Source organism: Macrobrachium nipponense, chromosome 3 (assembly GCF_015104395.2).
Source record: "Macrobrachium nipponense isolate FS-2020 chromosome 3, ASM1510439v2, whole genome shotgun sequence".
Taxonomy (NCBI): Eukaryota; Metazoa; Arthropoda; class Malacostraca; order Decapoda; family Palaemonidae; genus Macrobrachium; species Macrobrachium nipponense.
The window spans coordinates 43,146,899-43,173,985 of NC_087202.1; the positions used below are offsets into that span (position 1 = coordinate 43,146,899).

Here is a 27,087-nt window from a genome sequence, read left to right on the forward strand (position 1 = left end):
ACATAGCTAAGACTCCGTCGTCCCCGACAGAAATTCAAATTTCGCGCCACTCGCTACAGGTAGGTCAGGTGATCTACCTGCCTGCCCTGGGCGGCAGGACTAGGAACCATCCCCGTTTTCTATCATATTTTCTCTCTTCCACCTGTCTCCTGCGGGGAGGCTGGGTGGGCCTTTAATTGTATATATCTGCCAGGTAAGTATGTATGAAACTTTATTGTAACATAACAATATCATTTTCATACAATCAACTTACCTGTCAGATATATACATAGCTGATTGGCACCCTTCGGTGGAGGGTAAGAGACAGCTTCTATATGGAATAGACAGGTAAACAACATATGTTGTAGGTATAAATAAAACCTTGGTTCCTACCTGATAGGTGGTAGACTTCGTGGGTGTTTGCCCAGTAGTCTGCATCACCTCAAGAAACTTTAGCGAGATATGTGATCTATGGCCAAGAGTTCTTGTGGGTCTGCCGATGGGGTCTTACCACTTACTCAGCAGAGCCTAAAAGGACTTTGTCAATGGGTGCTGATCCACTTATATGACAATACACCTTATGAAGGAGCACACAACCAATCCCGACCACCTGATCCTAACCATATGTTAGAACTAAGGATTGTTACGAGTTATCCCCGAACTCGTCACAACAACCGTAACTCAAAAACCACTACGCACACATACATAATTTTCCAATAAAAAAATTTTACTCAACTAATTGGATATGACAAGAATTCTCTTATGAACAACATAGACGGCCGCCCGTGCGAGCCTGAATCCTCCATTGTTCGAAGAGATTCTCGACCATATCCAAACAGAAGAACAGTATATAATTTTAAGGATTGGTGTCGGCTCCCGTACCCAGAATCGTATCTGCCGATACGATAGGACCTAGAGAAAAACACTTCTCATACGTCACACGCACGTCTTTCAAGTAATGAGATGCAAACACTGAGTTGCATCTCCAATATGTCGTATCTATAATGTTTTTAAGCGACATATTTTTATAAAACGAGAGAGACGTCGCAACCGCTCTAACTTCATGAGCTTTTACTCTCAGTAGTTGTAATTGTTCGTCAGGACAGACCTTATGAGCGTCCGTAATGACGTTTCTTACAAAGAACGCTAGAGCATTCTTGGACATCAGTCTTGTGGGGTCTTTTACCGCGCACCAAAGACCTTGTCTAGAGCTCCAACTGACGTTTCCTTTGAAGATAGAACTTCAGAGCTCTAACAGGGCATAGAGACCTCTCTGTTTCTCTGCCTACGAGACTCGACATTCCTTTGACTTCGAATGACCTAGGCCAGGGATTCGTGGGATTCTCGTTTTTCGCTAAAAACAGGGTCTTAAACGAGCAAATAGCCGAGTCTCCCTTGAATCCTACTTTATCCTGCAGAGCTTGTAACTCACTAATCTTTTGCCGTAGCTAAAGATAAAAGGAATAGGCATTTTCTAGTTATGTCTCTAAATGATGCCAGATGCGGAGGCTCGAATCTATCCGAAGACAGATATTTGAGGACTACGTCCAAGTTCCAGTTCGGAGGTACTGGTTTCCTTAGATTCTTTGAAGTCTCAATCAAAAGATCTTATGAGATCATGGAGATCTTTGTTATTTGCCAGATCTAATCCTCTGTTCCTGAATACAGCCGAGAGCATACTTCTGTATCCCTTTATTGTGGATACGGCTAGATGAGATTTTACTCTCAGGAATAGCAAGAAATCAGCAATTTCCGCTATAGAGGTAGAGGAGGAGGACAACTTCTTGGCTCTACACCACCTTCTAAAGACCTCCCACTTCGACTGGTATACTTTCGTAGTGGAGGTTCTGCGAGCTCTCGCGATCGCGCTTGCCACTTCGCAAGAAAAGCCTCTCGCTCTGACAAGTCTTTCGATAGTCGAAAGGCAGTCAGAGCGAGAGCGGGGAGGTTTTGATGGTACCTCTTGAAGTGTGGTTGTTTGAGAAGATCCGTCCTTCCTGGTAGGGATCTTGGAAAGTCTACTATCCACTCTACCACCTCCGTGAACCATTCCTGGGCCGGCCAAAAGGGGGCTATTAATGTCATCCTCGTCTCTCTTGACGCCACAAACTTTTTCATTACTAACCCCAGGATTTTGAATGGGGGAAAAGCGTAAACGTCCACTCGAGACCAGTTTAGCAGAAAGGCGTCTACCATAATCGCTCTTGGGTCTTCCACGACCGAGCAAAACACTGGGAGCCTTTTTGAAATGTATGTTGCGAAGAGATCCACATGAGGAGTTCCCCACAGAGATCAGAGATCGAGACACACTTCCTCGTGCAGAGTCCATTCTGTATGAAGGACCTGGTTCCTCCTGCTGAGCCTGTCCGCCCTCACATTCCTTACTCCCTGTACGAACCTTGTCAGCAGGGAGATGTTCCTGTGAGACGTCCAAAGTAATAGGTCTCTCGTGAGTTCGTAAAGGAACGAGGAGTGTGTCCCCTCCCTGTTTCCGAATGTAGGCAAGTGGCCGGTGGTGTTGTCCACGTTTTACTTGCACTACCTTGTCTCTCACCAGAGGTTCTAGGCTCTTCAAGGCTAGGTGTACGGCGAAGAGCTCTTTGCAGTTTATGTGCCAGGACACCTGTGCTGGGTCCCAGGTGCCTGACACTTCCTCTGAGCCTAATGTCGCTCCCCAACCCAACTGTCCTCCGACGCGTCGGAGAACAACACTAGGTCTGGGTTCTGTGTTCTTAGAGAGATCCCTTTGTTCTCTTCCAGAGGTAGCAACCACCACTGTAGGTGTGCCTTTATCTCCACTGGAATGGGAAAAACGTCCGACAGTTGTCCGGTTTTCCAGCTCCAAGACTTCTTGAGGAAGAATTGAAGTGGACGGATATGAAGTCTTCCTAGAGGGAAGAATTGTTCCAGTGAGGAAAGCGTCCCCAGAAGGCTCAACCATTCCCTCGCTGACGTTTGTTGCTTCTCTAAGAAGAGAGAGATTATCTTCAAACCTCTTGCGGTTCTCTCTTGCGAAGGAAAAACTCGAAAACCCCGAGAATCCATCCGAATCCCCAGATAGACTAGGTCTTGTCTGGGGGTCAGCTGAGACTTCTCGAGGTTCACAAGCAATCCCAACGCCTTGGTCAAATCCAGAGTTAACTTTAGGTCCTACCAAGCACTGTCTCTCCGATCTGGCCCTGATGAGCCAGTCGTCTAGATACATAGAGACATTCACTCCTTTGAGATGAAGAAATCTCGCCACATTCCTCATCAGGCTTGTGAAGACCTGAGGAGCTGTGGACAGGCGAAACACAAGGCTCTGAACTGAAAGATCCTTCCCCCCGTCATGAAACGGAGGTACTTCTTCGACGAATGGTGGATAGGGACGTGAAAGTAGGCGTCCTGGAGATCTAGTAGACACCATCCAATCTCCTTGTCGTAATGACGCTAGGACTGAAGCCGAAGTCTCCATGGAGAACTTCTCCTTCTGAACAAATTTGTTCAGAGAGCTGACGTCTAGTACTGGCCTCCATCCTCCCGAGGCTTTCGCCACTAGAAAAAGGCGATTGTAAAACCCGGGGAGTTTTGATCCAGAACCAGTTCTTATTGCACTCCTTGTCCCACATTTGTTCCACCATCGATCGAAGAGTATCCCTCAGCACAGGGTCCTTGTATTTGGCTGATAATTCCCTTGGTATTGATGTTAGGGGAGGAGTATTCAGGAAAGGGATACGATATCCCTTCCTTATGATATTCAATGAAGACGCGTCTGCGTCTATCAGTGTCCAGGCCTCCACGAATCCCAGGAGCCTGGCACCTACTGGTGCTTGGAGGAGAAATGTTTCATTTTCCCTTTTTAAAGGGACGAAAGGCGGACCTACCTCTCTTTTCTGGAGCCTTCCTTCTTGCGGGAGGTCTGGAGATCGGACCACCTCGAAAGGGCTGCGTAGAAGTGCTAGGTCCTTTCTTGTCAGATACTAAAGCAGGTACGAGCAGAATTAAGACTTGGACGCCTTGAAGCGTCAACTAACGTCGAAAAATCTGCCTCTGTTGTAGAAGGGAGAGCGATCCCACCCAATTTCTCCACCCCCGTCTTGTACCATATGCCTCTTTTCCCAGCTAACCTTGCTGGAGGCATGCAAAATACTGTCCTGACTAAGTCTTTCTTCGACTTCATCCAGGAGTCTAAGGCGTGTAAAGCCCGCTTCATCGAGATGGTGGGCTTCATCTTCAGAAAAGACGAGGGCTTCTTCGCCTTCGCACTCGAAAAGAGCGAGCGCGGAGAAGGAGGAGCAGCCGGAGTCAACTCGTCTCCGTATTCCTCCAAAAGCAGGGTAGTCAACACCTTATAGTTGGACAAGCCCTCTCTTCCATGATCGTCATCATCCGAGTTTTCCTCCAACTCGGGATAAATCTGAGTTTCCGTTCTCCTTTCTGAACTTTCCTCTTCTGGAGGAGACAAACTCCTGATAGGAGAGGGGCTAAGGGAATGAAAGTCTTTCCTTTTTCCCGTTTTGATCGACTTGGAAGGCGTCACAACCTGCGGCTTCTCTTGCGCTTTAGAAGACGTCTTGTATGACGCTTCCCGCTCTCCGAGCGTCATGTATGACGTCTCTTGTTGACGTCTTGATGACGCTTCGCGTCTGGAAGACGCTCCGTCTCTAAGGGCGTTCCTACTAACGGCGTCACAATCTTGGACGGAGCGTCACGTCCAAGATCCGCTTGAAATGACGCTTCACTTCTAAAAGACGTCTTTCGTTTCTCGTCAGCCCCCGTTCTAGTTCTCGAACTCGAAGCTCCTGCCAGACGTTTAGCAGTTTCACATCTGTCTGACGCTTCTCTTCGCGCAGATGAGAGAGGACGAGACTTCTTAATTGGAAGCGTCACGTCCTTCCGACGGGGCGCTAAAACTCCCACAAGAGATGACAGTTGTTCCTGAACCGCCATAATGATCTTTCTTGACGCTTCTCCCACGTCTAGTGCATGACGTCTCTCGTCATCACTCGGGGAAGAAGCCTGATGGGGTACTTCCTCGTAAGCGTCAGGTGACGCTGACGCCACCTTCGCTTTCTTAATAGCAGACGGGGCGTCATCCGAGAAGCGCTCTGGGCTCGAATCAATGTCTTGCTTCATATGACGCTTCAGCGGTCTCGATAAGTTCGACTCCTTCCACCCTCGTTTAGGTGAGGGAGAGGGAGAGGACGAGAAACACTCGCGAAGGACGCTTTTCCTATAGCGCCCTTGAGCTGGCTGCCATGAAGCAGAGCTAGCTGAAGGGGACGTATCCGGAAGTTGGGGATTCCCCACGACCCCCCTTAAAGGCTTTCGACTTCTCCTCTGGGCTTGTGAGCTTGGAAGAGGTCTAGGCCTGGGAGCGTCGCAGGGACGATCAAACGCCCCCTCCACAACACTGGGAGAACTCACTTCACAGTAATGTTCACTTTCACTATCCTTACCTTTGAAGTCCGCCATCTTGGACTTCATATCTCTAATTGTAGCTTTCAGATTGGCGATTTCCGATGTCGAATCCGAAAAAGCACTCTGAGAATGAGATACATAGGGAGAATCTACATCAGTAGGAATAGAATTATCAGTGAAAGGCTCAATAGGCCTTGAACTCACACCTTTCAGTCGTCTAACTCTATCCCTCTCTAACTTCTTCAAATAAGAAGTCAAAGTCTTCCACTCTTCTGCATTCAAACCCTCGCATTCCTTACAAGTGTTAATAGCAGAACACTGAACCCCCCTACATTTACGGCATACAGTGTGAGGATCAACCGAAGCTTTCGGTATCCTCACCCTGCAGCCTACATTCACACACATTCTCACACTCACATTAGAATCAGACATACTAAGAAAAATCCAAAAGAGTTATTCCAAAAACAGTCCACAGTAGCGAATGCCAAAACACGATCCAAATACGTCACCAAACAGCCGAAAAACGTTGATCAAAGGTTGAAAAATGAATCTAAGTCAGGAGGTAATAACAACAATGTTGATACCACCGGCGACAGAGAAAATATGATAGAAAACGGGGATGGTTCCTAGTCCTGCCGCCCAGGGCAGGCAGGTAGATCACCTGACCTACCTGTAGCGAGTGGCGCGAAATTTGAATTTCTGTCGGGGACGACGGAGTCTTAGCTATGTATATATCTGACAGGTAAGTTGATTGTATGAAAACTAAAATTAATTTTTTTTTTTTTTACATTTTTTTTTACTTTTTTATACTTTACGTACTTTTTTTTTTTTTTTGACAAAATTTCAACTTCATCACCACCACTTTTAACTTTCTGTTTATTAGTATCAATTGGATCTTCCTATTTGCTTACTCCTACTAAAGGCCTCTTTAAAAAATAACTATCCAAGGAAGATTGCTTCTGTCTACTTTTGACAATGTTCCTGAAACGACTCAGGCATGCTTCATCGAACTGCGCAAGTATACGACCTGTGTAAGCCTTTTTGGGGTGTCTTTTTGCAACAAACGATTGCACTTTATGAAAAGCAGCTAGAACATCCTTAATTTCTGCCGTTGTCGTAGGGTCGTCCTCCTCCTCCTCGCCGCTGCTAGAGAACTCCTCTTGAACGACGTTATGTTGCATGGCCTCCAACTCCTTCAGGTCATCCATCGTAAGCTCCTCTTGGTGCTCCTCGAGAAGGTCGTTGATGTCGTCCTCATCGACGACCAGCCCCACGGACTTGCCGAGTGCAACGATCTCATCAAGATCTGGTTGCAAAACAGTTTCAGGATCGTCAACTGTTTCTGAATCTGCAGCACCAGCTTCACCCACATCAAATCCCTCGAAGTCTCGGGCGGGTACGGCATCAGGCCAGAGTTTCCTCCACGAGGAATTCAAGGTTCGCCTCGAAACCTCCAGCCAAGCTTGGTCAATGAGTCAGATGCATATCACAACATCGAAATGCTCCTTCCAAAATTCACACAAGGTGAGGTTTGTGGTATCAGTGATGTCGAAACATCTCTTGAAAAGATGTTTCGTATACAGCTTCTTAAAGTTCTATATCACTTGCTGGTCCTTGGGCTGGAGGAGAGGGGTGGTGTTAGGCGGAAGATAAAGAACCTTGATGAAGGAATACTCTGCTAGGATATCTTCCTCGAGGCCAGGAGGGTGAGCAGGGGCATTTCAGAGGGAGGTGCTTCTCTTCCAAGAATTTCTTCACTGTCGGACTGAAACAGATTTACCCACTCCGTGAACAAAAGCCTCGTTACCCAGGCTTTCGCATTAGCCCTCCACATCACGGGAAGCTTCTCCTTAAGCACTTTATGGGCCTTGAAGGCTTGAGGAGTCTCCGAATGATACACCAGTAGGTGCTTCACCTTGCAATCCCCACTGGTGTTCGAACAAAGTGCAAGCGTAAGTCTGTCTTTCAATGGGCTTATGCCCGGGTAACTTCTTCTCTTCCTCTGTGATGTACGTACGACGAGGCATTTTTTTTCCAAAAAAGGCCAGTCTCATCACAGTTGAAGACTTGCTGAGAACTGTAGCCTTCCTTGGTCATCATCTCGTCGAACGTCTTTTTAAAGGCTTCGGCCGCTTTCGTGTCCGAGCTGGCCGTCTCCCCATGCCACATCACCGTTTACGGAATTTCTCGAACCACCCATGCGAAGCCTTGAACTCTGGGGTTGGCGTTGATGTCCCTTCTCCTCCATCGTCTTCGGCCTGGGCAATCAAATCGCCGAGAATAGCGCTGGCCTTGTGGGAGATTGCCGTCTCCATTATCGTATCGCCAGCGATTTCTTTATCTTTTATCCAGACAAGAAGCCTTTCCATCTCATCGTGCACGTGGGTCCTCTTGCTGGACAAAATAGTCATGCCCTTGGAAGGCGTAGCTGCTTTGATGGCATCCTTCTGCTTAAGGATGGTGCCTATTGTCGACGGATTTCGTCCGTATTCCTTGGCGATCACACTCAATCGCATACCAGCTTCATACTTCTTGATAATCTCCATCTTCATTTCCAAAGAGAGCACCCTCTTCTTTCCGTGAACTTTAAGTTTCTTGGGACCCATGACTACATATATACTGTACATAATTATGTTTTGTAGTACGTATAAGTATGGAGTAAAGTTCTCACACAACACGATAAAGTATACTACAACGAAATCAATAACGAATTTACATTAATAAACAAAATCGTTAGAACGAACGAATACCGCTTGCGTACGATACAGATGATGGCATGCAGTGGCCGAAGAAGCACGCTGCTACGTAGTAGATGCATGATGGGAGGGATGCTGACCAATAGGAGAGAAGGATCTCATGGCGGTGACTAGCATCAGGAACCAATGGGAGAGCAGGAGGACGGTGGCGAGTCTACTCAGTTGGCGGCGCGCGAGTTTCAAAATTGTTATCGGTGGTCCGGGCGAATCTCGGACTTTACAGCAACAACCTTTCGTATCTTGAGCAATTTTCGTATGTCGAGCCGTAAAATTTTTCGTATTAGCTTTCGTATCTCGAGTTTTTTGTAAGTTGAGCCTTTTGTATCTCGAGGTACCACTGTGCAGGAGACCAGCAACAATTCTAAAAGCCATTATGATCTTCATACACATTCAGAGCTGAGAGAGTTATTACCTGGCATGAAAGTTCTTGTGCAAGATGGTAATAATTGGTTTCCTGCTACAATAAAGTTGAAAAATCCTGAACCCAGGTCATATACCTTAATTACCCCAAATGGTAGTGAAATAGGTAATATGAAACCAAAAGTTTTTTTAAGGAACTTTCAAGGAATGCTATAAAAAATTACATTCAGAGTTTCCAGCCAATGGCACTGATAGTGATGCAACTGTGCAAGGTAACAACATTGCACATCCTAAATCTGTCAGTTTGATGAGCATAAGAACATTATACATCATCTACCTACAATAGAACCAGATGAAATCATCACCTGTTAGGCGTCCCATAGCCTCTGTCCCAAGTTAAAGATCCAAACAAAACATGGTCAAGCCCATACACTACCAAGATGACATTTGAGTTGAAATTGAAGTACTGTAGATAAAATGTTCATGTATTAATATTTTCCATGATGCAGTATATTCAGTTGTGCAATATGTTTAACGTTATCAAGTTTGTTTCAGATTCTGATAGCATGTTTTCCCAAAATGAATCAGTTGTGTTGCATAAGAAAAATGTACTGTAATTTTCCTTTTTAGGAAAAGGGGGATGATTCAATATGATGACTTTTGTTTTGATGTACGAATCCATTGTTGTATATGATACGGACTTAACTCATGCCTACCTCAGCAAGAGTGTTACTCAATAAAGCAATGCTACTTTATAGGGTGTATCATTAAGATATACCACCATATAACAATGTCTCCTCATAATTTTTATAAAAATGCTGTATTTCCCATGTATTTCATAACTACTATTTTCAACACCCTGGCAATTGTGGTACTGTGAGTTTACCACAAATCCTCAGTTCATGTTCAGCATACATATGAAAATTTAATTTGTCTCTCAGTCTATTTGTCTCTCAGTCTATATACAGGGAGATGTGAAATGATTCAATAGATCAGTGACCCGCATGGTGAATCATGTCCTGACCCTACGTTCCTCAAAAATACGTACAGATTATATCCCTTACAAAAATACATGCAAAAATACATGCAAATACATGCATGCTTAGACATTTGAGTTTATGCTGCAGACATGAAGGAATCATACATTCTGTTTAAGGAGTAATCAAACTCCTGATAACTTCCTATCCAATACGAAAAATCATACACAAACTTTCAGAAAACTACTCAAAGCCCGCTGAATACCGTTTATGTTAACTGAACCTAACAGATAGATTTTACATCAAAACCACTCACTTAGATCTCCGACCAGAATCATGGGTCTCCCGTATGTGCTTGACGAAGGATACAGGTATCAAACAGCATACAAAAGTCATGAAGAACATCACCACAAGGATGATGCCCTTGATGTTTACAATGTCCCACATTGTCTTAATCTGAAAGAAAAAAAAGATGATTCATTACTGAAAAGTTATAAAAGAAAAAAAGGCTTCTATAAAATAATTTTTATTTCTTCATTTTATTTTTAACTTTCATTTTTCTCCTATGTCTGTACTACAGTGTCAATTGGTTGTTTTAATCAATTATTTTCTTATCCTATTTGGTATTCTTCACAGAATCAGGTAAGCTTTAAAAATATTAGCATTTTTAATTCATCACCAAGTTATTGACAAGCATTTTTAGTCCTTCACTAAGGGGGACTGGCTATTTAGCTTCTCGTGTAAAATAATTCTGGAGTCTTTAAAAACTTTTCCTAATTCTGTGGAGAATGCTGAATATAAAAGAAAACAACAGTGAATAACAACAAAAGTGCTGTACAAAGAAATGATTCCCTTTTAAAATTCATTTACCAAGCAACAAGTGCTGTACGAAGAAATGATTCCTTTGTAACATTCATTTACCAAGCAAACAATTATAAATAAATAAATGTACAAAAAGACCCCTTAGGATGTGCATCGGGTTATGTAATTGACAGCTATTGCAATTATACTACTATAATTTATCGTAATATCAAGGAATATGTGTTTTTAACAGTAATCTGTTTCCCAGCATAATTAGCTTACATAATCCTACTGGAAATTCCACATTTCTTACAAGCTTCTTTTCTTCCTAAAATATGAATAATATTGAGTTATAAACCTTTGAAAAAAAACTCTTGTATGTACAGGGTTTGCGACGATCATGATATCCTTGCTGCACATAAACACTTTTCAGAGTAAGTTAAAGCTAGTATATCATTAGGCAATGATAAATCTTCAACCTCAACCCCAGTTGAAAACTATTGATATCCTAAAATTTTATTTACCTAGAACCCAGAACTATTCAATGCTTTCGTTCAGAGACAAGTGAGGGTACACAATCCGAGCAAGACACCAAGTAATCAAGAATTCTGACTCACGCTGCTTCCTTAGCAGTATGACTCAGATAATGTCCTAAATATATACATCCAGACTGAGATTTCAACCCCTCTCTCTCTTATCTGTCAGAATTATCAAAAGTAAACATGTCTTCCCTCATGGGATATTCTCCAGTCTCCAAACAGTAAAATTAGAAACAGACCCGATACTACTAAGTAAATAAGGAACAACTTCATGGGCTTTTGGCACACACACACACACACACACACACACAGAGAGAGAGAGAGAGAGAGAGAGAGAGAGAGAGAGAGAGGAGGTGGGGTGCTAACAAGTTACAATTTGTAGATGTCTCCATAGGAATTCCAGCATCAACTTCTCTTATTTGAACAGAATAATGGAAACATTGCACAACTAGGTTCTGAATTGAATTGAATTGAATTTGGAATTTAGGCCAAAGGCAAAGCACTGGGACCTATGAGGTCATTCAGCGCTGAAACAGAAATTGACAGTAAGATTTGAAAGATGTAACAGGAGGAAGACCTCACAATTCCAATATGAACCAATTGTTAGGAGAGGGTGGTAAGTAAGATGGAAGAAAGAGAATATGAATGGATGTGCAGTAAAAGGAATGAACTGGGTTGCAGCTAGAGGCCGAAGTCACGCTGCAAAGAACCTCAAGTAATGCCTACAGTGCACTGAATGAGGTGCACTGACAGCATTACCCCTCTATGGAAAACTAGGTTGTGTGATACAGCATAATTAATGTTTGTGTGTGGAGCCTATGAGCTTATGAGGCTTCAACGCATGAATGATACGTTCTGATCATCATCTTTACTTCCTCATAAATTTATATAAACTACTAATCGTTTTAGTTATTTTTCGGAAATACTTGATATTAAAAGCTAAGATTTATAAAAGGGAGGGCCCTGTTAATTGCCATATATGCGTTTATAATCTGGAGAATAGTTGTGACGAAAATAGTATATTTCCCAGCTGAAGTACAGATCACCTTGGTTCAATGAAAATACTTTGAATGCAAAGGGAGAAAAAGACAAAAAGAAAATGATGATGGCAGAACTGCATGGATAGAATATAGAATAGTCAAGAACCGTTACCTAATTGATAAGAAGGAGTAAAACCAAATACTATTATGTCAGCGAATCCATGAAGGGACAACAGATTTGATCAACTATATGGAATTCCAGATGGCTGACTGGTAATGTTAAAGGAAACAGGCTCCTTAATGGTTTAAGTGATCAAAAACTGGCTGATAAGATAGTTTTCTCTAACTTTTTAGAAAAACGAGAATATAATTGTCACTATTACTGAAACTAAATTCAATTAGTACTGAACCCGATGCCAGAATAGGGCTATCAAGATCTGACCGCATAGATAAAGATAACGCTTTCCATATTGAAAATCAAAGCAAACGAACTGTGCAATTGTTAACCTACTTTTAAAAACTTTAAAGTTCATACAGACCTGCTACAAATCTGCCATTCAATTCCAAAAGGCTAAAGTATGGGATTGTTGAATAATTAATTGTTAACTTGGGTGGGTAAATGCTTACATGCAAATAAGTTCTACAATGGCTACTGTATGGTCTTTTGTCCATGATCTATTGGTGGTTATAGATTGGTGAAAATGAGGTATCCTGGTCTTAATCAATCTTACTGTGGTTTCTGATATGATTCACAATAGCTTGGTCCTGTAAGGGGCTAGCACCATTAATGCACCTCATGCGGTGTACTGTAGGCATTACTTTAGGTTCTTTGCAGCGTCTCCTAGCTACATCCCCTTCATTCATTTTACTGTACCTCCATTCATATCCTCTTTCTTCCATCTTACTTTCACCGTCTTCTAGCAACTGTTTCATAGTGCAACTGTGAGATATTCCTCCTGTTGCATCATTCAAACATTTCTACGGTCAATTTTCATTTCAACACTAATGACCTCATTGGTCCCAAATCTTGGCCTTTGGCCTAAACTTTATATTCTATTCTATTCTTCTACAAATGATTAGTATTGTTGATGAAGCCTTTGATTATTTTCAAGATAATTGCATGACAAAGTATCGTGTAACGAATGCAATCTTATACTCATTTTATGAAAAATTAAGATAGGCATTTGACAACGACACTTTGGATTGTCAAAAGTTCTACAGAAACACTGAGTAAAGTTAAAGATATTTGTAGATGACACCCACCTTCATCTTTCCTTAACAATATCCGGATACCAATGAAATACTAAATAATGTTCATACCAATGTTACGGAATGGATAGCATTTACACAACTAACAATATTATTAGAAATAAAACTGAATTCATCATGGTGTGGAAGAAAAATAATCTGATAAGTCCTGGTGAAATTCAGGTAAAGTAGTTATCTAGTCCCATTACTATTAAAATCTGTCTTTGGTGTGTTGCAGGACTAATTTGTCTCTCATGTTCAAATTAAGTTGTAATGGTTGCTGCATAATTTTTTCACTAATTCATGCAACCTAATTCTCAGCCTACCCCAGCTTCTTCTATCAGTAGAAATTTAGTAAAATCCTGTAGGCTATATTAAGGATTTAATAGCGGCGAGGGTCAAACACACTGGTAAAAGGCAATATAATTAGAAAAACAATACACTTTGTATTAGTGACATATATATATATATATATATATAAGATATATATATATATATATATATATATATATATATATATATATATATATATATATATATATATATATAAACTCCAATTTCTGGAGCAACAGCTCGAAGAACAATCCAAGGCGGGTCAGGGAAGGGCACTATCCATATGCATTTTATTAAAATATATGCCGACGTTTCACAACTCCACATAGTTGCATTTTCTAGGCTGCAAACAAGCGAACATGGCAATCAATAAACTAATAAAATCCGAATTACATATAATTAAATTAAAACATTCAAATGTAATTAATAAAACATTTACTTAAACAACAAGCAAATGACTGGTGACAACCTACCCAGAAGGAAGTTAAAAACACTACTGTACTCGTATAGAGTTACAACGAGAGAGAGAGAGAGAGAAAAACAATAACATACATACAGACAGAGAAAAACAGCTCAACAAGACCATCAGGCAATAAACAGTTGTGTGGATGACGTTTGGGAGTTTAACGGTGGTACGGTCAATTTGATAATAATGGATTCCAGTATTGTTAAGTCGTGTTCTTTTTGTACCTGTCCTACTATTGAAAAATCTTTATTGTCTATATAGGTTTTACATATTTTTGAATGGTTTTTAATATTGGATTGTTCAGGGCTAGACAATCTGCTGACCCCTCTGTGAGCATCAATGCGCACTCGCAACAGCCTCTTTGTACATCCGACATAGATCCCCCAACTACATCTGGGGCCCTTGTACTTTATATATAACGTTGGATGTAAACAAAGGACTGAGCTTGTCTTTGAACTTGAAGAGAGAGCCAACTGTTGGCTCTCTCTTCAAACCCTCGCATTCTTTACATCTTTTATCCAAGGCACATTCAAAACCCCTACACCCCAAACAAACAGTGTGAGGATCGACTGAAGCCTTCGGCAATCTCACCTTACACTCCTCATTCACACACACTCGAAACTGTTTCTGAGACATCTCAAATCAAAGAATCATCCAAAGAATAAACCAAAATAAAGCCAAAAGCGATTGCCAATCCACAGAATACGTCACCAATTTAGTAGAAATACAGCGACACAGGGAAGCGAGCGAAAAACCCGACGGCGGACTAACAACGATGTTGACAGTCCAACCGGCAGAGATGATCTGAGGAATAGAAAATGGGAATGGTTCCAAGTACCACCCTGTAAGGGTTGTTAACCACCTAACCGGACACCTACCACTCGGCGGTTGCCACGAGTTTTGAAAAATCTGCCGGACCGATAGAGACTATAGCTATATATATATAACTGCCAGGTAAGTTCTATTCATAAAATGCACTTTTTGTGATAAAACTATTAAAAAAATCAGGTATGAAAATTTTTAGTGGTTTTTCTTGAGTTTTAACTAACAAAGGCTGTTTTTAGCATTTTCATAGGGGTTCCAAACATTCGCGGGTTCTAACTATTGGGGGGGGGGGGGTCACAGGGGGGGGGGGGGGTGGGGGGGGGGGGGGGGGGGGGTCTGGTACGCATCCCCCGCGAATACGGGGACCACTGTACAACTTACCAGTAGTTACATACCTGAATCCCATATTATAGGAGATGGGATCCATGGATAGTAGATTAGAATTCATATAAAAATAATGAAAAAAGTAGTGCTTGCATTTAGATAATACTTGTTGGTTCCTTACTTGTTAAGAGAGCTGTTACAGATGATTACTGCCCTTGGATGATGCTCATCTTGTAGAGACGTGGTGGTTTAGCCAAGAATCGTCCTCTACTTATAGTGGGATCCATGCAGCTAAGGAATAGTTTGTGGCTAGTAAGATCTACACAATTATGCCCCTGCCCAGGGCACAGCACCAAAACAAACACATTGAAACCAGAGTAAAAATATACATTGCCACCAAAGTACTATATAAAAAACCATACCCAACTATCAAAAAGGACTGAAGGGTACTCCTGGTTCATAGTACTCCCAGGCTTCCCTTTTGACTCAAGGACCTTATTTACAGCAAAGAGAACAGACTAGGAGGAGACGACTTCCTATACACCCTCACACACCACCATGCCAAAAATTAAATACGGACCCAGGTTACAGCAGTTGTCATAAACCATTTAAACTTCATGCAGGTAATGAGAAATGAACACTGATTTGGATAAAGGAATCCAAAGAGAGGTTATGCTTAAAAGAAAGCAACGTTGCCAGTTGCCACTGTTCTCACTTCATGGGCTTTCACTTTGTGAATTAAAATATGACAATTTGTCCAAAATTGCATTTTTCCTAACTATACAAACCTGAGGTCCTTTTACAATAGGAAGGTACTAGCGGCAGCTGGATAGGTCGTAAGCTTTCGAACAAGGGGTTCGGTAGTTAACTGCTTGTCCCGACAGGCGCGCGCGCGCGACTGGTAGGTAAACAAAAATCCAACTTTTGCTTTTGGCCCAAGCAAAAACTGCAGAGTGAGGGGTGGCATGAGGTGGGGCTATGTGTAAAAGGACCTCAGGTTTGTATAGTTAGGAAAAATGCAATTTTGGACAAATTGTCATTTGTTCCGACACGGCATACAAACCTTCGGTCCTTTTACAATAGGAAGACTCACTTCTTGGTGGGAGGAATCTGAGTCTTTTGTGAACAGACTGGTGTTCGCCCAACCTTGGAATGCCTCCCTGGTCGTAAGAGCGAGGGAGGGATCCAAGCCTCTGTCCGATTGATCGGGGTGTGCACCGCAGGATCAATGGTCAGACCTCTGGACCAAGTACTAAGAGAGAGGCAACAAGCGTATCTCTTCGTACCAGCAAACAAGAACAAGTTCCTATTTGCAAGAGGCAACACTAACGTTATGGTTTTGTCTCTTGTTTGGCATCCACTTCCCCCCACTTGTAGGAGGAAGTGGTGGATATTCGCTACATACCCTAGTGAAAGGGATAGGATGGGGCTCTGTCGAGTAGCTCACCGGCATCTCGTCCTTATCCAGCAAGGTGATGACCGATATCCCTACCCACAGGTAGAGGGGTAGAAAAAGATAGGAAGAGAAGCCAGTCACTCTCTATTCACTTATATTCTTACAGTCACACCAGGACTCGATGCTGTTCAGCCTGCTAGGGTCTGGGTTAGCTAGACAACGTGTTGAGCAGCCACCACGGGTCCTAAGGAAAACGATCCAAGGACCTGTGGGCAATATCCAAAAGGTAGAAGGAGGTGCCAGTGGTCTGGTTGTACCAGACCCCTGCCTTCAGTACCTGCGCCACGGAGAAGTTTTCGTAACTCGAGGGAGTGTACTTCTAGGTCATCTTGGTGCTGACGAAGAGTCTTCACACTCAGCCTGGGATGTCGAGTTTCTCAGAAAGCGCGGGTCGCGCTTTCACAGGACAAAGCAGCATCTCCTTCGCATGGAAGGCGGTGAGTCCATTAGGGAGGGGATTGTGAAGAACTCTAACCGATCGTCAGGAACCGAAGGGTCAGAGTCTTCGCTACGAATTCGGTACGAAATCGAGCGTCACGAATCCCCATCCCCTGGATGCTTGACTTCGCAGGAAAAAGTCATGCAATTACCTCAGAGGAAAAGAAGGGAATGGTCGTATGACCTATCCCTCTTCTCGACTTCGGTGATGTCCTGTACCCATACTGGGTCTTATTTTCCGTACTTGCAGCGAAGTTGTTGTTCTCGGTAGTGGATAGGACACCGACACTCAATGGTGGGTGTCGATGGTATGGGGTACTGTGACAAGCCGTTACGGACGAGAAAAGATTGTTATGGAACAACCGAACTAAGTCCACAGCGAAGTTCGTAACAGACTTGGGCGCTCTGACAGCTGCCTATGACTGCGTTCGGTAGGAGGCAAGTTGTCCAAGCACCCCGAGCAAGTCACGTGACCTTCGCCTTAAAAGGGTTATGCCAAGAGACTAAACAAATAATTTGTTCGGTCACCAGATGCCAGAAGGCAAGGAGACGGACTCTCTTAAGGCATCCCTGAACCCAAACGGCGAAAGTCAATTGCCTTCTAGAGACCGAGGTCCTTGATGGCAAGATATCTCATAGTATAGTTGATTTCTCGGGTAGGAAGAAACAACACTATGTGACGTTGAAGACGAAGGTGTACAGAAAATGCAACCTACGTCTTCACAGCTGAACCGAGAGAAGGATTCTCAAGATCTGAACCTGTGCTACAAAGGACTGAGAACGCTAACCGCTATTCATTGCTGTCGGTGAGGATCGTAGTTGCAATAAAAGCGGAGCGCTTCCAGTAATGAAGACAGGAAACTACTGCCTGAAGAACTGCTTCTCATGGGCTGAACATTTGGAAGTAGAGCTGTCAGGTCGGAGAGTAGGCGATGCTTCTGACATATCTGTTAATTCGGGGCGAGCAATGCAATTGCACAACCTCGAATACGAGATATTTTGAAGACAAACTCAGATGTCTGCAAAAATCATTCGCATTATCGCAGTGCGATGCAGCGGTTGACTAGTACAGACTTCTGTTACCGTGCGCGGTAAACAGAAAGATGAAAGAGTCCAAGAGATATCTCTGTTGAAAATTCTCGCAATGTCGAAGGCGATGAAATCGAGCGTCACAGCAGTAGATGGTCCTTCATTATTGCGAGAATCCCCGTTAATCAGACACCTAAGTCCATGATTGTTGGGCAGAGATACGGTTCGGTAGTCAATCCAACCAGGGGAGAGAGAGACGTAACCGACCGTGCATCTCCGAGACCTAGCTGATACTGAGCCGCTATCAGGCAGTTTTTTCAATACGCAGTAAAAAAAAAAAAAAAGCTCTCGGTGACTCGTCATCCTGAGTTGCCAGGTAATCCATTATTCCACGAAGGAATGCGTTCGGCTAGAACCATCGAGCATAAAAGAATACAGCTCGAGCAATTATATTTAACCGAAAACGGATTTCGGTAAATACAAAAGCTGATTTGGTGTTGTCATGACAATACCAAGTATCTAAAATCGAAACTGATAACTGCTGGGAGGTTGCAGGCAACCCCGAGTTGCAGTTCAATTAAGATACAATTCGGTCTCGGTCACAAACCGTAGAGTTAACTACGGTATGCGCCTACCCCACGGACAATTCAACTGTTAAAAGAACATGTCGCGAGGGCAATAAATACGTAGTATATTTGTAGGTTCTGTACCCAGACCTCCATCCCAAAATCTTTTCCCTCGAGGAATGAGAATAAGGATTGGAGATCGACCGCCTTCGTTCTCTAGTCAAGAGAGTGAAGGAGAAGTCTTTCCCAAAGGAAAGCTTCAATGGTGAACAGAATACCGAAGACGATAGTTCAAGCCAAACTGGAAGTTCCCGTCCGTTCTTCTCTATTCCAGGTTAAGCGCCTACTGTGAGATACTCTTCTTTCAGCAGCAGTCTTCTTCCAAATGCTAGAAATTACAGGAATTCGAGCATAAGCGAGGTTCCCGATTATCGTGTAACAATTATCGGGGATTCTCGCTCACTTTGGACCGTGGTCTCCGCCTAAGTGTTTGGAGATCGTAAAAACTTGAACACTCTGAGTGCGCTAGAAATTCGTAAGAATTCTAAGCACTCTGCGAAACCCCCCACCGAATTCGTCAAACGATATCGGCTGGTGGTCCTCTCGATTCCCGTAGAAATCGAGAAAGGGGCAGGATCCCTCCTCAATGACCGGGGCTTACGTCAGGTAGGACCCGAAGGTCCCCCCGGTAGCGCAGCCCCCTAACGTGGGATCTACAGAGAAATCTCTGTAGGATCCCTCCCCCTTTCCTCATAGCCGTAAGGAGAGAGGGAATGGGGGAGGGGGAATTGGATACTGGCTCGCCTTCCCAGCGGAACTAGCAGTTGGAGAAGAAAAGGAGCCAAGCCCATCGCCTTACGGCGATGGCCTATCAGAGCCTGGGAAAACGTATCGTCAGGAGAAATGTTTTCCCCGAGGAGGGTTACGAACTCATACTGTAGGTAAGTGTCTGCCGCCACTGTGAACGTCGTCTGGGTGGGCTGATCGACACCTGACAGGAGAGAGCCGATACCGCTCCGACTCATTCCAGTCCTCGTCGAGGTCGAAACCTCAGGAGGACCGAAGGGGTATTTAAATACGTCCGAAGACACGTAGAAACGCCTCTGTCGCAGTAGAGGAGGTGAAGTAGCTTGTTCGACACCGGCCAGAACTGAGAGAGCCTTCTTGTCCGGAGACGAGAGACTACCTGGTTCAACACCGTCGGCAAGCTCCGATCGCGGCAGACCCACCGTCGATTTGGGTTCCCTCTCGGGCCCCAAAACGACTCGAGCCGAGACGTGGCTCTGCTGGTGGGAGCGGCGATCCTTCCCCGAGGTCATTGTGCTGACGAATCAGCGCCATAACCTCGGCAAAGTTCCTCTGGATCTCGGAAGTCACAGCATCTTGCAGAGTGGGACCGTTAAGCCCTTCGAACAAGAGCATATTCCGAGAACCTTCCTCCTAAGAAGGGGGAACAGCGACAGCCCTCTCGGTCTTCCCCATCCACTTGCGCATACGTCCTGGCCGGTCCAAGAACCGTGCCTGGCACGTAGGGCGTCGTGGTGGGATCATGAGGGGCGCACCCCTCACGATCACTCCTCAATACCTCGCTCCCTCCCGGTGTAACCCGAGGAGGTTGAAGGTACAGGGGAGAGGCAGACCTGACGCTCCCTCGTTGCTCGCTGGCAGAACCAGCAGGCTTGGAGGGCTGCAGGCGATCGTCAACCCGCGGTGGCGATCGAGCTGCAGGCCTGTCGCACAGTCTCGCTGTGGAGAACGCTGGACTGAGCACAGCGCCCCGATCTCGAGTGTCAGAAGAGCTGGTGCTGGTTGCCGTACCCGGTCGCTTTCTGTGAGAGCGACGGTCAGGCGACCTGCAGGCTTCACTGTCACAGTGAGACCGGTGCTTGTCCTCACGGCACGTCACGTCGCTGGTTCCAGCCGTGGCTGGCACCGGCGAACGGGAGGACCTCTTCCCAGCCTCAGCCCGTGGGCGGTCGTGGCCGGACCGTCACGTCCCCGGGTAGCAGCAGCTGTTCGCCGCGAGAGTGAGAGCTGGTCTGGTGAGAGAGCCAATGAGCGGCTGTCACCAGTCTTCCGCCCCGTGCCGTGAACCTGACGCTGAGCGGACTCAGAGGTCTGGTTCCTGGCTGCACGGTCGCTGGTAGGCGACCGTACACTCGGTACCTCCCGCGAACGAGAGGCCGAGACGGACCCTGATGCAGTGGCAGAACCACTGGGACACCAGGCGAGGATAAGTACCGGTGTTAGCCGGTACCCATCTGGTCCCCGTAGTCTTCTTCCTTGCGGAAGAAGAGACGGGCCCCGCTCCCGAAGGAGCAGGAGGACCAGCGGAAGGAACCCTCCCGTCCCACCGAGGTGAGACGGGTCCCGAGAAGCTCCCGAGGGAGACTTCTTAGGAGGGAGGAGGCAACCTTCTTCTTCCTCGGCTGTGAAGCCTTAGAAGTCGAAGGGGAAGAGGCGGCAGCCGACGACGATGAAGAAGATGAAGACGACGACGACGACACCTTCCTCCTCTTCTTCGTCAGCTTCCTCAGGACAGACGTAAGATCTGCTATCCAGGGCGGAGCCGGGGCTGCTGTAGTCGAAGCCACAGGGCCCAAACGGCGGACGCACCTGTACAGACAGACCAAAGTCTGGGGTAGTACCACCAACGAACAGGGACATCAGCAGGTATGGGCATCTCAGGAACAGCAGGCACAGCCAGCACAGCATCGGTAGGGACAGCCAGCGCAGCCAGCAGCAGCAACGGCAGGGCAACGGCAGGGACAGCCAGCGCAGCAACGGCAGGGACGCCCGCAACTGCATGGACAGTCAGCCCAGAATCGGCAGGTACGGCAGGCAGCACTGGAAACACAGGAAGTGGAGCAGCAGCCAGCAACATCCTGGTACCGGCGGCAGGTCCAGGGGCGAGCTCTAGGGCAGCGGAAGTGTGGTCGCTGCAGCGCGGCAACCACGAGCGGCGGCGGCACGCCCCCCTCTCGGTACGGCGAACGGCACTTCCACAGCGGCTGTAGGCAAGACTGTTACCACGTGAGGCGAGTACACCAGGTGAGGGACGTCGTCACCTGGTTGCGTGGTGCACCACTTCCATGGGTGGGGACCGCAGTAGGCCCAGACATAGAACCGCAGCCCCTGGACACTAGCACGCCCTGCAAATGGAAGGACGCCCATACCTCACCAAGGTCCACCCTCGTGGCAGTAGCACCTGCGGAAATAACAGTAGTAGCGATTAGTGGGGGGGAAGTCCCCTCGCGCGGGGGGTGAGCCCTCTCCGAACAAGTGGAAGACCCCTAATACAATTGTACATCGGGCACCGAGCGCCCTCCCTCCCGCGCTCGACGGATCGGGCGAGGAGAAGAACGCCGATAACCTCCCCCCCCCCAAGGGGAAGGGCCATCTGTGGGAGCGAGGGTGGGGGGGGGTTCTCGTTCCCCACCCCCGCACAGTACCCATGTACCCAACAAACAATATAAGAGCCCGAGAGCAATCGTGCCATCGGCCCGAATGCAAGGGCATAAGGATCAATTCCCTGACTGAGCGGAACTTGAACCAAAATATTGATGCAATCAATAATAAGGAATAAAATGAAAATGCATCTTGCATTACGATTCACTTCACAATGAATAAGGGCTCGGATCGAGCGCATTTGCGCCCTCGGTACCGAGCGCAAGGGTAAAAGGATCCATTCCTTACCTTTATGGATCAAGGTTTATGGAAACCTTGATCCATAATGATTTGATGCAATCAAAAAAAAATATGAAATGAAAAAGGAATACTGCGCTTGCGATTTCACTTCATACAAATAAAAAGGGGAGGATCAATTCCCGGGAAATAGCGGAAACATTGATCCCATAAACAATGCAATCTCAATAAAAAATGAAAATGAAAAGAACTGCACTTGCGATTTCACTTCATTCAAAATAAAAAGGGAAAAGGATCAATTTCCGGGTAAGCTCGGAAACTGATCCAAAATGAGTATTGCTACAATCAAAATAATATATGAAAATGAAAAAGAATACTGTACTTGCGATTCACTCCCAGACTGAATAAAGTTTCCGTGACCGAGCGCATTCGTCTCGCAACGGGCATACAGGTCAAAAAAAATATAAATGAAAAGAGCACTACGTTACGATTTCATCTACACATTTCCAACCCAAATATACGCTCGAGCGAGCGCTCTCGGCACGAGCATACACAATACGAGGATCAATTTCTGGGAAAATGAATTCCCGCACTTACGCCCTTCAGTCCCGGCACTCGGGTAATCGGAGGGCGTGGTGAAACCAAGATCCTTAATTCACAATTGAATTCAATGGAAATAAATATGAAATGATTGTACTTACAATTCAGTTTCACTAGATAAATAGAAAAAGAAAAACACAATCATGCGAAAGCAACGACGATGAAGCAGGCAGAGAGCGATGATACACGTCCACACGCCAGCAGGACAGAAAGCAAAAGTGATTTGTTTACCTACCAGTCGCGCGCTCGCGCGCCTGTCGGACAAGCAGTTAACTACCGAACCCCTTGTTCGAAAGCTTACGACCTATCCAGCTGCCGCTAGTACCTTCCTATTGTAAAAGGACCGAAGGTTTGTATGCCGTGTCGGAACAACTGAGTCTTTAAACTGAGAATGAGCCTCCACAATCAGATTTCTCAAGAACACAAGGGGCATTTCTGGGCTCAGCTCGTGTCGGCCTATGAAAGTATCCTTAATATCATTCTTTCTAGGTAAAATTAGCCTAAAATTACCAGAGAAAAACAAAATTAAGAAATGTCAGTAAAACTGACTCGCTCACTCTTAAAAGAAGTGTCGGTATGAAATAGGGGCGAGTGTTGAACACTACCACGAGACAGACACCAATTAGAACTTCCCTATCAAAATCCCCCCAAAGAGACAGCTGATACCAAACGGGCGATGCAGCCTACTACTACTACTAGAGGACGCCACGGACAGCAGCGCCCCTAGCGGTCATCCTTAATTTTTAGCACCAGCATCTTGACGCTGTTTTCTCTTGTGCTTTTTACTATTGTGGATTTATCTCGTTTTCTAAGATGGAACGTTCAGCAATTGCCACGGCTAAGTTAAGTAACTCATAAGTAATATTTTATCATAGTTTTATCTTCCGGGTACCAGTATTTTCCTTTTTATAGGTCATATACGGTTCCCCGGTTGTCTCGTGGCGGCCATGCTGCCTCGTAAGAATTCCCGGTCTTCCATACTGGGACTTCTTATACTTATGGGCTTATTTTTCACGTTCATTGTTTTACATCGAGTTTTAGCTAGTTTAGCCTCTTACCATTCTCTTAGCTTGGTATTTAGGGCTATCATTTATTTTATTCTGGCCCAGCATCCCGGCTCTTGCTCTACATCGGCTATCGCTGGCTCCGAGTAGGCTACTGTTTCTTGGAATAGTTGCCTCCTCCTGGGCTTCTTTCTCTTTTCCTAAAAGTGTCTCTTCCACTTTCGATGTATTTTATTATTATTATTATTATTTAGGGTGTTGTTAGGCTAGCCTAGGTGCTTGTTCCATGTTATTGTACGCTTGGTTCACGTGGCCCTACCACGGTTGTGGTGATCGCGGCCTAGGCCACTAGGAGTCACGTGTTCCATAGCACCTCACCCTGCCCCTTCCCTCCCTCTCTGATGTAGGGAGGAGCTGGGGACCCCTGGATTGTCATAACACCTCTTAGCCTTCTCTCTCATTCCGGAGGTGCGGGAGGTTCCACCAGCAGTGTTTAGGGCGACCACTAGGAGGTACCTGGGTCTCCATTCGGGTAGTTGGTGAGGTGGGGAGGAGTAGGCCATCCCTTCCCCCTTTCCTCGCTCCCGCCGTGTTTCACCGGGACCTCCTTCCCCCCCATACCCATTACTCAGCCACCTCCCTTACGATACGAAAGGAGCCTTCCGTCGCAGCCGGGGGCCCCTTTGGTTATAGGTTATGGCTCACTAGCGGGTAGGGTGGGTACTATGGATGGTCGTTTGCTTGCCTACTATATCCTTATATTCTCTCCCCCTCTACCGGAAGGGAGCTTACCCTTACCTACGCACTCTCTAGTAGACGGGTGGAGAGAAGTTGGTTTTGATGTTATTACTGTACTATGTTAAGGATATATACCCTAATTTAAGATGTTTTACAATGAATTGTGTTTTTTACTATTATGTTATCAACCATCCCCGTCATTTTACGTTGTGGTTTCCTTTACCACCACTCCTAGTTGGTTGATTTTTGTGCCTCCGCCACTGGCGGAGCCATAGACTTTTTCTTCCAACATGGTTAACCACACGTATTTTAGCAGGGCTCTGGTTTCATCTAACTTTATCGCTCCGGCACCAGCGGAGCATATGTTAGACTGTAAGTATTACTCTGTACTCATGTACGTTTTTCTACTTACAGGCTACCAACTGTCAGGTCCTCGCTTGCAATGCGACGTTACATGACCCCTGCGGACACGATGAGTGCAGGTCTCATGCCCGTGTGCCACCCTGTTCAACGAGTTCATCGTTTGGCATCCCGAGGCCTGCACTATTTGCTACGACCTGGTCGTCAGCTGGTTGATGGGGTAAGACCATTATAAAACTAGTTATCAATTTACTAACACTTTTAGTTCGTAAGTTTGTTAACCCTGTCCGCAATGGTAGCTAATTCAACCTTTCTTTCAGGCTAGCGGGGTGAGGGAAGTCGCCCTCGCCCACTCTGAAAGCGTGGGTAGGCGGCTTTGGAAAGAACGCCGCCAAGGGCCAGCCCTACATTTTGGATAAAAGCTGGCCATTCCAGTATCTTCCCTGCGGGCAAGTCGACGGGCTACGTCGATCCCTTGTCCGCCGCCCCCGTAATAGCCGCCATCCAGCAAGATCTTCAGCAGTCGTTGGGGCTCGTAGCCGCCCAGGAGCCAGTCCCGGACGTCGCCGGCCTGGATCTGAACCTTTTGAGCCGATGGCGGTAGTGAGTGAGGGTTTGTTGGTTGAGGTAGGTTTGTCGGGCGCCCAAAAAAGGTCTTTCCTTGGACGCTCCTGGATCTTCTCCTGTCCCTTCTTCCGTCCTCTTCTTCTTCCAGCATCTTTCCAAGGCTTTCCGGGATCTGAGATCCCTAGCCGCAACTTCCCGCTCTCTCTGTACCTCCCAAGGAGAAGGGAAAGAGAGAACCGAAGACTCTGTCTAAGTCGACTTCTAGAAGTCGTCTTCGTCTTCTTTCGGCTAGGAAGTCATCGACTTCTTACGCCGACGCGGTGAAGGCTAAGCCAAGCTCTTCCCAGTCGAAGAGTTCTAGAGGCAAGGCTTCGAAGGAGAAAGCTCGCGCTACCTCCGAGTCGTTGCCTTCTCCCGCCTCCGTTGCCCCCTCTCCGGCTATGTCGGCAGGGGTATAGCAAGCACCAGCTCCTGGCGTTCCTTCTCCTGTCTCACCAGGAATGATGGAGCAGGTAGGAGTGATGGTGGGTTCTCAAATCTCAGCTTGTGGGAACCCGCTTTGAGCAGATGTTCGCACAATTGTCGAGCACTCTGTCTCAAACTGGACAGACCGTCCAAGAACTCTCAAATAGAGTAAGAGAGACTGAGGATCGGATGTCTGGGCTATCCCAGGCTCCTCCCCCAGTATCCCCTGCTTCTAGCACGGGGATCCTCCAACTCCCGTCTTACGACTCTCTGCCAGCTTTCTCTATGGAGAATCCATGGAGAGTAGCGGCCTACGCTCCCTTTAAGGACGGGATGATTTCGATCCCGGAGTTTGGCACTCGAAGGATTGAGGACTTCGAGTCTATCCTCCGGGTTTGTCACAGCCTTTCATCGGGTATGCTAGGCTGACACCAACGGCTCTTACAAGGTAGGACAAGATCTCGAAGGAGTCTGTCCTCTACAGTAGAGACCACGCCAACGGGAATGGGTTCACTGCCTTGAGGACTGGGAGTGTACGAATACTAAACTCCAGGCCTATAAGAGCCCATTCACTATTTTCGCCACGGAAGAGGAGGTCTCTCTTCCGTTCGCCACGAAATTGGTGGAGAAGGCTCTTCAGGCAGTTCCCTCAAGGATGAGCCCCTTCCGCAGTTGAGAGAGTCGGAGTCCACTTCTCCACTCTTTCCCGCCTTCGGAGAGTTATGGGAAAAACCTGCCTGCTACTTTCACGCAGGGTAAACTCAAGCCGGACTGCGCTATGGGACCAGTTTACGGTGAGTAAGTTGCCTAGGCTTGCCGGACTCCCTAATCCATGGCAGAGTTTTCATGCGTCGGACCTAGGTTTGGCAGGTCCCTTAACTCTATCATGTCACGGAAATGGCTGCACTGTCTTATGCGAACGAACCGCTATTTAAGATCTTAGCGAAATCACAATTTCACACGGTTCTGCTAGACGCTTTTGACTTCTTCCAAGCCAGGAAGAACTGTCGGAAGCATGTTCTTCAAGAGTGTACTATCAGGCATGAGCCTAATAGACTCTTATCTGCCAGCATGTGGGGAGCGGATCTCTTCCCAGAGTCAGCAGTGAACGAAGTTCATCACGAAGCATGCTAGACCAACCACCAGCCTTAGAGCTAGGTGGGGCATTTCCTACTAAGAGGAAACAGGAATCCGTACCCTACTGCTGGCAAGAAACCAAAGAAGGATGGTA

The 27,087-nt window shown here is 46.0% G+C and overlaps 1 protein-coding gene across 2 annotated transcripts in view; it reads right to left on the reverse strand.

Annotated features, from left to right (window-relative positions):
- Window positions 1–27,087, reverse strand: part of LOC135221716 (zinc transporter ZIP1-like) — a 106,559-nt gene that overhangs the window by 53,402 nt on the left and 26,070 nt on the right. Inside the window, exons 1-2 of one of the 2 annotated variants that reach the window (XM_064259501.1) lie at window positions 15,170–15,187; window positions 9,789–9,928 (exon numbers count right to left, since the gene is read on the reverse strand). In XM_064259501.1, the coding sequence (XP_064115571.1) occupies window positions 9,789–9,919 (131 nt within the window). In that variant the 5' untranslated portion in view covers window positions 9,920–9,928; window positions 15,170–15,187. Of the gene's footprint in view, window positions 1–9,788; window positions 9,929–15,169; window positions 15,188–27,087 lie in introns of those variants that run through there. The other variant, XM_064259500.1, reaches the window with a different exon arrangement.